Source organism: Giraffa tippelskirchi, chromosome 4, assembly GCF_054371585.1.
Source record: "Giraffa tippelskirchi isolate mGirTip1 chromosome 4, T2T-mGirTip1v1.2.pri, whole genome shotgun sequence".
NCBI classification, from domain to species: Eukaryota; Metazoa; Chordata; class Mammalia; order Artiodactyla; family Giraffidae; genus Giraffa; species Giraffa tippelskirchi.
The window spans coordinates 157315747-157327520 of record NC_137278.1 but is presented as its reverse complement, the minus strand read 5'-3'; the positions used below and the strand labels follow the sequence as shown (position 1 = coordinate 157327520).

The 11774-nt window shown below is 36.8% G+C and overlaps 1 protein-coding gene across 1 annotated transcript; it reads left to right on the top strand.

The window, feature by feature from the left end:
• Window positions 1-825: 825 nt before the first annotated feature.
• Window positions 826-1764, top strand: LOC145545111 (olfactory receptor 6C74). Its single transcript, XM_081588833.1, has one exon. It carries the CDS (start codon window positions 826-828, stop codon window positions 1762-1764), a length of 939 nt encoding a protein of 312 aa, XP_081444959.1.
• Window positions 1765-11774: the final 10010 nt, after the last annotated feature.

The following is an 11774-nucleotide window of genomic DNA, read 5'->3' as shown; positions in this document are numbered from 1 at the left end:
TGCAGATATTTAGTAAAGTGTGCTATATAACACACTCCACGCAGGATGATATACTTTGTATCTGCTTGAGTGAATGTCGGAAAAAAGAGCACAGCCCGAGTGAGTAAGATGAAAGTAAATTCAAATCTTCAGGAAAAGTGGGAAAAGCAGAACTAAAAGTGGTCATGAGGATTTAAGTATTGAAGTTTATAAAAGTTTGGTAAAAGTAATTCCCACTTTATATAGGGTAGGGATATTTAGGTCAAGTTATGTTAATTTTTAAAGGCAGTTACCTCAGGTGAAATCTGACTTCCAGAATTATAAAGTTTACTTAAACTGTAATAAACACAAAAAGAGATGTTTGGCAGAGTAGAATTAATCATCATTCTGTAAAATGAAGATAATGACACTTAACCTTTTTTAAGCAAATGGCTTTCTGAAGATCTTTGGAAGCTCTGTGTAGCCTTAGAATCTGTGACCCAAGAAGATAGTTTAATTACTTTGTATTTTCATCAGTATAAACATAAATGATTCTTTTAATAAAGAAAGAAGAAGAAAGTTATGTAAATAATTTAATGTATACTAAATAGATTAGAAACTTTGAAAACACAGAAAACACAAGTTAAATACTATTTTTTCTCTTTATTTCTATTTTTATATGACTATCAATGTACTATGTTTTCCTTTGGGAACACATGAATTTATGACACTTGAGAAAACAAACCAAAAAACCTCACGGATTGCACTCAGTGAAATTTTGAATAAAAATTATATGAGCAAATTTTTATAGGCTATTATTACTTTTTGATTCTTCTTTCTTTCTTTTTTTTAAAATAGAAGTCAGCGATGAGAAACCACACAACAGTAACAACCTTTATTCTTCTTGGACTAAGCAATGATCCACAATTACAGGTGGTTATTTTTCTTCTCCTTTTTTTCACTTACTTGTTGAGCGTCACTGGAAATCTAATCATCATCACCCTTACCCTACTAGATTCACACCTCAAGACACCCATGTATTTCTTTCTTCAAAATTTCTCACTTTTGGAAATCTCATTCACAACTGTCTGCATCCCCAAATTTCTTGTCAGTATGGCAACAGGTGATAAGACTATTTCTTACAACAATTGTGCAGCACAGCTGTTTTTTACTATTCTCTTGGGTGCAACTGAATTTTTTCTTCTGGCTGCCATGTCCTATGACCGCTACGTGGCCATCTGCAAACCCCTGCATTACATGACCATCATGAATGGCAGAGTGTGCAACTCACTGGTCTTTGCGTCATGGTTGGCTGGTTTCATAATAATTTTTCCACCACTCCTCGTGGGTCTCCAGCTTGATTTCTGTGCAGCCAACACTGTAGATCATTTCTTCTGTGATGTATCTCCTATATTACAACTCTCTTGCACAGACACAGATAAAGTAGAAATAATGATGCTTCTCTCAGCCATTTTAACTCTCCTGGTTACTCTGGTGTTAGTGATTCTCTCCTACACAAACATCATTAAGACTATTCTGAAGATACCTTCTTCTCAAAAGAGAAGGAAAGCCTTTTCTACATGTTCTTCTCACATGCTGGTTGTGTCCATTTCTTATGGAAGCTGCATCTTCATGTATATGAAACCCTCTGCCAAGCAAAGAGTGTCTTTAAATAAAGGGATAGCTCTGCTCAGTACTTCTGTTGCCCCCATGTTGAATCCTTTTATTTATACGCTGAGAAACAGACAAGTGAAACATGCTTTTAAGCTCATGATCAAAAAGATAGAGGTTTTCTCAATGAAGTGAACAACATTAGTGGCATTCCTGAGTTTATAAGTAAAATAAATCAAGAAATGTGGAGTGTGTTGTACATCTCTTCTACGTTTGTGTTCTACATAAAATTATTATCTTACATGACTTACAATGTTCATTGTGATTTGCCTAAAAATCCCAGTCTAACTTTCACTTCTATTTTCTCCTCATGCTAAGATCACTTATACGTTTCTTATATATGGTCATATTCATTTGCCTTTTCATTTGGAGACTCTGTTGATTTCCTTTAAAAATTCCCTCAGAGGAAGACAAAGCGGGACTTCAATTTTCCATGTTCCTTTCCACTGTTCAGAAATTTAGAGATTCAGTTTGGTGTATATTCTATGCACCTAGATTTGATCAACTAATCAGCTTGTCTATAGTGGATTCCAAGTTTGAATTCTGAATAGGAATTTGGAACAAACCAATTTAATGCATTTCTTAAACTACACACGTTGATAGTTTCAAATTTTCAACCAGGCTTGGACTTCTGGTATATTTTTAGAAACAGATTGAAGAAACTCTAGAGATGTTAAGGCATTACTGCCTTGCAATAACCAGAGAAATTATTGCTAACATTAACTAATTGCTTACAATGGCCAGGTTTGTGAAATGTATTAGCCTGCAGCTTGAAAACAGCCTAAGACAGGTATTATCATACTCACTTATGAATAACAATCTGTAGCCTATTTAAAGCTTAAATAACTCGCTGGATTAGAATAATTAATATTGTGAAAGTGACCATAGTACCCAGATTCAATGATTCCCTATTAAAATAGGTCGGTTTTTATTCCAGTCCCAAAGAAGGGCAATGCCAAAGAGTGTTTAAACTACTGCACAATCGCACTCATTTCACATGCTAGCATGTAATGCTCAAAACCCTTCAAGCTAGGTTTCAACAGTATGTGAACTGAGAAGTTCCATATGTACAAGCTGGATTTAGAAAAGGCAGAGGAACCAGGGATCAAATTGCCAACAGTGGTTGGATCATAGAAAAAGCAATGAAATTTCAGAAAGACATCTGCTTCATTGAATATGCTAAAGCCTTTACTGTGTGGATCACAACAAACTGTGGAAAATTCTGAAAAGAGATGGGAATAGCAGACCACCTTACTTGCCTCCTGAGAAACCTGTAAGCAGGTCAAGAAGCAAGAGTTAGAACCGGGCATGGAGCAACCAACTGGTTCAAAATTGGGAAAGGAGTACATCAAGGCTGTATATTGTCACCCTGCTTATTTAACTAACATGCAGAGTACATCATGCAAATGACGGGCTGAATGAATCAGAATCTGGAATCAAGATTGCCAGGAGAAATATCAATAACCTCAGATATGCCGATAACATCACCCATACGGCAGAAAGCGAAGAAGAACTAAAGAGCCTCTTGATGAAGGTGAAAGAAGAGAGTGAAAAAGTTGGCTTAAAACTCAACATTCAAAACACTAAGATCATGGCATCAGGTCCCATCACTTCATGGCAAACAGATGGGGGAAACAATGGAAACAGTGAGAGACTTTATTTTCTTGGGGTCCAAAATCACTGAGGATGGTGACTGCAGCCATGAAATTAAAAGACGCTTGCTCCTTGGAAGAAAAGCTATGAAAACCTAGACAGCGTATTAAAAAGCAGAGACATCACTTTGCTGACAAAGGTACATATAGTCAAAGCTATGCTTTTTCCAGTAGCATGTACGAATGTGAGAATTGGACCATAAAGAATGCTGAGCACCAAAGAACTGATGTTTTCAAACTGTGGTGTGGAGAAGACTCTTGAGAGTCCCTTGGACAGCAAGATCAAACCAGTCAATCTTAAAGGAAGTCAACCCTGAATATTCTTTGGAAGGACTAATGCTGAAGCTGAAGTTCCAATACTTTGGCCACCTGATGCAAAGCATTGGAAAAGACCGTGATGCTGGGAAAGATTGAGGGCATGGGGAGAAGGAGGCGGCAGAGGATGAGTTGGTGGGATGGCATCATCAACTCAGTGGACATGAGTTTGAGCAAACTCTGGGAGATAGTGAAGGACAGGGAAGCCTGGCATGCTGCAATCCATGGGGTCATGAAGAGTTGAACGTGACTGAACAATTGAATGACAAAATCAAAATATCCATATTTTTCACAGAACTAGGACAAATAATCTTAAAATTTATATGGACCCAAAAAAGACCCAGAATTGCAAAATGATCCTGAGAAAAAAGAACAAAGCTGGAGGCATAACTCTTCCATATTTCAGACTATACTTCAAAGCCACAGTAATGAAAACAGTGTGCTATGGACGCAAAAACAGACACATAGATCAATGGAACTGAATAAAAAGCCCAGAAATAAGCTAACCCATCCATGGGTAATTAGTTTACAACAAAGGAAGGAAGAGGGCTTCTCAGATAACACTAGTGGTAAAAGACCTGCTTGCCAATGCAGGAGACATAAGAGATGCGGGTTTTGTCCTGGGGTTGGGAAGTTCCCCTGGAGGAGGGCATGACAACCCACTCCAGTATTCTTGACTGGAGAATTCCATGGACAGAGGAGCCTGGTGGGCTACAGTCCATGGAGTCACAAAGAGTTGTATGCGACTGAAGTGACTTAGACTGCAGGCATGCAGGCAAAAAGGAAGGAAGAAGGTACAATGGAGAAATGACAATCTCTTCATTAACTTTTGAGTATCCATTCATCCATGATGGTCATATCTTGGTGGTAGTAAATTATGCTGTAGTAATCATAGGGACCCTTATATCTTTTTGAATAAGAATTTTAATTTTCTTCAGATAAATACCAAAAGGTGGAATTTCTAGATCATATGGTAGTTCCATTTTTAATTTCTTTATGAACTTTATAGTATTTCCCGTAGTGGCTACATCATTTACATTCCCACCAATAATTCACAATTGTTCTTACTCCACATCACTTGTTATTTGTTGTCTTTTTTATAATAGTCGCTCTAAAAGGTGTGAATTGATATCTCATTGTGGTATTGGTTTGCATTTCTCCAATGATTACAATTTTGAGTTATCTTTTCATGTGTCTGTTGTCCACCTGCATGCCTTTTTTGAAAAATGTCTGTTCAGCATTTCTGCATATTTTGCCAATATTTCAAGTTAGGGATCAGTTGGTTACATCTACACAATTTTGCTTCTTGATACTAATCTCTGTCAGGTGTTCAGCTCTTCAGAGAAATTGCAATTTGACAACATTTATGGTGCAAACTGCTGAGCAAAACTCAGATTTCATCTCTCTCATCTCTTCCTGATCCCTGGCACCTAGCTAAAGGATGTAGTCATTGAATCCAACTGTTCCCAGAAAGGAATTATCTCCTTTCATTTCTTCCTGGTAGTAAGCAGAATAAGGAGGTTGGAGGTGGAGAGATACACACTTCTACTTGGAAAACCCAAGATTCCATCTAGATTATTCTTGGGAATGACATTTTACTTTCCCCTAACTGTATCCCCCAATCAATCTGGTTGGCACACCTTCCAACTGGCAACATCTTCACAAGGGAGGACCTTATGGATTTGCACTTAATTCTGGTCCAGTTCAGTTAAGTTCAGTCACTCAGTAGTGTCTGACTCTTTGTGACTCCATGGACTACACCACACCAGGCCTCCCTGTCCATCACCAACTCCTGGAGTTTACTCAAACTCATGTCCATTGAGTCAGCAATGCCATCCAACCATCTCATCCTCTGTCGTCCCCTTCTCCTCCTGCCTTCAATCTTTCCCAGCATCAGGGTCTTTTCCAATGAGTCAATTCTTCACATCAGATGACCAAAGTATTGGAGTTTCAGCTTCAGTATCAGTCCTTCCAATGAATATTCAGGACTGATTTTCTTTAGGATGGACTGGTTGGATCTCCTTGCAGTCCAAGGGACTCTCAAGAGTCTTCTCCAACACCACAGTTCAAAAGCATCAATTCTTCAGTGCTCAGCCTTCTTTATAGTCCGGCTCTCACACCCATACATGACTACTGGAAAAACCATAACTTTGGACAGACATTTGTTGGTAAAGTAATGTCTCTGCTTTTTAATATGCTGTCTAGGTTGATCATAACTTTTCCAAGGAGAAAGCGTCTTTTAATTTCATGGCCACAATCACCATCTGCAGTGATTTTGGAGCTGAAAAAAAATAAAGTCTGTCACTGTTTCCACTGTTTCTCCATCAATTTCCCATGAAATGATGGGGCCAGATGCCATGAACTTAGTTTTCTGAATGTTGAGTTTTAAGCCAACTTTTTCACTCTCCTCTTTCACTTTCATCAAGAGGCTCTTTAGTTCTTCTTCACTTTCTGCCGTAAGGATGGTGTCACCTGCATATCTGAGGTTACTGTTATTTCTCCCGGCAATCTTGATTCCAGCTTGTGCTTCATCCAGCCGAGCGTTTCTCATGATGTATTCTGCATATAAGTTGAATAAGCAGGGTGACAGTATACAGCCTTGACGTACTCCTTTTCCTATTTGGAACCAGTCTGTTGTTGCATGTCCAGTTCTAACTGTTGCTTCCTGACCTGCATACAGATTTCTCAAGAAGCAGGTCAAGTGGTCTGGTATTCCCATCATCCTTTCAGAATTTTCCAGAGTTTGTTGTGATCCACACAGTCAAAGGCTTTGGCACGATCAATAAAGCAGAAGTAGATGCTTTTCTGGAACTCTCTTGCTTTTTCAATGGTCCAGTGGATGTTGACAATTTGATCTCTGGTTCCTCTGTCTTTTCTAAATCTGGCTTGAACATCTGGAATTTCACAGTTCACACACTATTGAAGCCTGGCTTGGAGAATTTTGAGCATTAATTTACTAGTGTGGGAGATCAGTGCAACTTTGTGGTAGTTTGAGCATTCTTTGGCATTGCCTTTCTTTGGGATTGGAATGAAAACTGACCTTTTCCATTCTGGTTAAGTTTCATTAAAAGGTGCTTGTCATTCAGTCACTAGACTCTTCTAGAAGAAAGGTCTGAGTGTGAGTAGGGAATGTTGGAAACACTGATGAAATTATACTAACTGAAATGGAGAACCAACTTTTCTGGAAGTGCAGGGACAGAATAACCTAGCGTATAGTGAGAAAATACCTTAGACCTTAGCAAGTATGAGTTGGGACAAACATTTATGATCTTTGTCAGTAAAACTATCCCTGGAGCCTCCCTCTAGAAGAAGAACACTCCACTGCAGATCTCTTGAACAGTTGCAAGCAACTTAAGTTTACATGACAGTTGGTTCTGCCATCCTCACTCAGAAAGGTTATCAAGATAAAAGACAAGATAGGAGAGGTCACTAGCAGCCCCCACCCACTTTCCTCATCCTAAGGCGAAATATTTCTTGATGCCTTTCCCACCCCTACTCTCAGCCAGTGAGTAAGGGCGAAAAATACCACATGTCTGATGGCATGAGCAAATAGGACAGATTGGATTAATTTAGGATTAAATTGGATTAAATTAAATAAGACAGACTGGATTAAAACATTCCATCCAAAACCAAGTTACAAAGTGGGAACCCTGAGGTTTACCAGCCAGGTGGAAGGCTATGCTGATAAGATAAGATTTAATTTGGGTGCCTCTTGCAGCAAAATTGTAAACACTTTCTTTCTAAGAAACCTCATGCACACTTGGGTTTGTATTTCTTGTGTGAAGACTGAGCATTGGGCTGACTCTTCTGAAATATTTGTGACTTGCACCTTAGAAGTGAGAGAAGAGTCCTCCAGTTTAATCAGAGAGCTCAACAGAATGATGTACTTAGGAGAAATTTCAACAGAAGTCAAAATGGTTTAGAAATAAGGGGTGGCTTTATTTGTATATATTTCTATACTGCTTGTGGTTAAGTCTTGTCCTGGACTGCCTTCTCAAGAATGTTTTACAGCCTTGGCAGGTTTTTCATTTCCTTCAGAAAATTAAAGACATTGTCTTCTAATTGGGCAAATTTAGGCAGATTTTCCCTTTAAAAAGATGAGAATTAACTAACCTTGGGGTTCCTCTAAGGTTATTGTTGGTAGAGGAGCCTATTGTAAACAACATCCACTAGAGGTTCTCATGGAATTTAGAGGAAAAGGGGAAACATGAGAACATGAAGCTCATGCTTTCACCTATGTAGTGAATAATAAAATTTCCATCTCTTTGGCAGTAGGCTGTGTTCTTCTGTTAATACTTGTGAAATGGTGATGGGCTAACCTGTTTGCCTCTTAATTGTAATAAAACTTCATACCGTTCTTAGATTTGTATAACATCCTAGATTTGGTAGAGTATGAGAAAGATAAATATCACAGTGGTTTAAAAATTGTTTATTTTTATCTCATTTGAATATTCAGGCTGGTATTCTGAAAACTCTTCATTAAGTCATGTGTTTCTATGCTGACATAGCCTGTGATGGGCTCAGGAACCTGGGTGTGTGCTGTCTTGTTGATTCACCATTCCTAGTGAGATTTCGAATACTCATGGCTCAGAATACTTCCATCCCAACTGCATTAGAACAGCGAGGGGCGGAGGGGAATAGAAAGAGGAGAACAAGCCCCTTCTATCAAAGGATATGCCTGAAAGTTGCACAAAGTATCTCCATTTACATCTTTTGAACAGAATTTAGTCAAATGACCACAACAAGTTGCAAAAAAGGCTAGCTACATGTACACATAGATGAATATTCTATTGATAGTGAAGAAATGGAGAATGCTCAGTTATTGTGAACTATTAATTTACATTCTAGTAGACAATACCACAGACACTATTTGGAAAACAAAGAACAACTTTTCTTTGGGCATACCTGAATTGTTAATAATTATGCATTTAGCCTAAGATACAATGTTTTCTATAACAAGCTATGTTCTCCATCTAATATTCTTACTATTTATTGCTAACTAAAACGAAATAATCTTTTCTGTTTCTCCTTTCAAATATTTATCTGTGTTTCTGGGATTTCAAAACATGAATGTGTGGGAGGGCAATCATATATTAGGCAGATTATACTTAATTCTTTGGAAATACATTAAAAGTAGTTATATATATGTGTGTGTGTGTATATATATATATATATATATATATATATATAAAATTATTTAGTGCCTAGAGAGAACACTTTACAATATACAAATTTGTTGTCCTTTGGGAAATGGTGTTCATGAATCTCATCCTCCTGAGAATTCTCCATCATCTTTAGATATTTTCCTTTGGGGCACAGAAGGCATAAACACTACATGTGGTCAAGAGTTTATTAATTTGTATGGCACTCTGGGTAGTACGTAGAAAAGTATTCAGTATATAATGGGGACTTTAAAGTATTAGCCTAAAAACTGTGTTTAAAGTTCTAATCAAATTGTTTCAAACTTTGCAATATATGTCACAAACTATAATCACAGATTATGAAGTGGAGTGAAATCCATTTGGAGAGGAATGAAATATCAGTACACTGTTCAGCATGATGACAAAAACTAAATATTGAGGCATAGATATTTCACATGAATGAATATGTATATATGTCTTCTGTAAAGAAGATGTTGGATTTTTAAATGTTTTTGGCAGAATGATTTAGGACTCAACATATGAAAAGAATTGGTATGTCTTAAAATGTAAAGATAATATTTTCTTGTATATACATATGTGTGTATATATATGCACATTAGTTCTATTTTATCTTATTTTTGTTAACCTTTTAAATTTTTATTTAGGGAAAAACAGTGAAAGAAGCGTAATGCAGCATAACAAAAATTTAGTCTTGAAATTCTTTTTTGTGTGTGTGTGTGTGTGTGTTCATAGGCCTTCTTTCTAATGGTTTGTAATGTAAATTTTTTATAGTTTCTGTTGGGGAATGTTGGTGTGATATGATTGGTGAAGCTGGACAAAGGAATGATGTAACATGATAAAATTCTTATAAAATTATTTAGATATATGCATTCTACAATTGTTGCCATTATGATAAATTGTGTAAATGAGAAAAAAAAAGATTGTGCAGATTGTGCAGATTGCTGCACAATTTTCTGAGTGTTCCAAGAATGTCCAAGAAAAATAAGTCATCTCTTCTCATTCATAAATTTCTATATATCAGTATATATGGTTTTGATATATGAATTTGAGCAAATACACTATATTCTGGCTTCTAATTATTTTAAAAATGTTTTACTACTAAGAGGACAACTTTAGAGAGAACACATTTTCAATTAATCTTCATGTCCACTTTTACTGGCTGTGCAAACCTGAATAATCTGTCTCACTCAATATATGCCAGTTAGGGGAATAGTTGTAAATAGACAATATTTCTTTAATTGCACATTAGCCAGACACTTAATATCCTTACAGTAGGGACATATGTGTCTCTTAAAATTTGCATCACTCTATTATGTGATTCATTATGTATTGAAATTTACCTGTTAATCATCTTTTTTTAGACTACACTGCTCTCAAAATTGTTCATGTTTTCAGTCTGTATTTTAGATAGAGAACAAAAAGGTAAGTATAAGGAATACAAGCAGATGGAGAGAAATTTCATTCATAAAATTTTCCTCCTTTAATATCTACATATTTTAACCTTACTTTAATTTTTCCTTCAAACTCACTACCCTATCCCTGAAAAACCTTTCTTACCTCTGTTGATTTACATAGAGCTTTACCACTATGTTTGTATTTCTCTTCTCTTAACTTCCTCCACTTCATACAATCTCATGATGCCATATTTATATTTCTCTCTTTGCTTCTATATCCCTTATCCTTATTTTTCACTTTATTCTACCATGTCCATTCTCAGAATCATAACTGGCAGAGGAAAACTGCAGTTTCTCAGTACACACATTGACTTTACAGACTGCACTTGCAGGTTTTGTTTTAGCATACAAAATGGGAAGGGTAGGTTACATCAGAGACTAAGAAGATAGAAATACTATAAAGAACAAAAAATAAGAGTTTAAAAAAATTCTATTTATTTACCTAGTTATTTTTGGCTGGGCTTCCCCAGTGGCTTATATGGTAATATGGGAGACCTGGGTTGGATGACTGGGTTGGGAAGATCCCCTGGAGAAAGAAATGGCAACCCACTCCAGTATTCTTGCCTGGAGAATCCCATAGTCAGAGCAACCTGGCAGCCAGTCCATGAGGTCGCAAAGAGTCGGACACAACTGAGTGACTAACACATACACATTTTTGGCTACTCTGGGTCTTTGTTGCTGTGCAGGCTTTCTCTAGTTCCTGGGAGTGTGGTCTACTCTGTATAGTTGTAGTGTATGGGCTTTTCATTGGAGTAGCTTCTCTCGTTGCAGAGCACAGGCTCTAGAGTGCAGGCTCAGTAGTTGTGATGCAGGGACCTACTTGCTGCGCAGCACATGAGATTCTATTGAACCAGGAGTTGAACTGGTGTCCCCTTCATTACAAGGCAAACTCTCAACCACTGGACTGCCAGGGAAACCCAAGAGCAGAAAATAAGACTATTTCCAATGCCCCATATTAATTTATATGAAATCGGATCAGGTTAGCTATGTAGATAAATGAGTCTAAAATCAGGCATTTGAGTTTGGTTAATTGAGTAAAATGGAAAAGATGTACTAGCTCTGTTTATTGAAGATGAATAGCGTGCATGCATGTGTGTGTGTATGTGTGTGTGTGTGTGTGTGTGTGTGTATGAAACCCGGGCTTCAATGATAGATATAATTTTGGTTATAGTCTGAGAACTTAATTGAACAGGAAATGGCATATATCCAAACTCTTGCATGATATAAAGAGAGAAAAAGCATTTATTATACTTTAAAAGTTCTCTACATCCCTGATTGACTTACATAAAAACTATCAACAATTACTACTGTTATATAGATTATTCTCTAAAAGAACTGCAAGCTGAACTTTTAATTAATCTATCCAGATATTTTGCACATGCATCTATTACTATCTCTGAAAAAAAAAAATTTTAAAACATGAATGAGAATTTTTTTGCTGTACATGAAAAACTGCTTTGCTGACTTTACCTTAAATAATGGTTATTCCTGTTATGTCTCCATAGGGTACATTTTTTTTCCTTTTTCTTCTATTCAGACAGAGCAATTGTCAGAAAACTGGA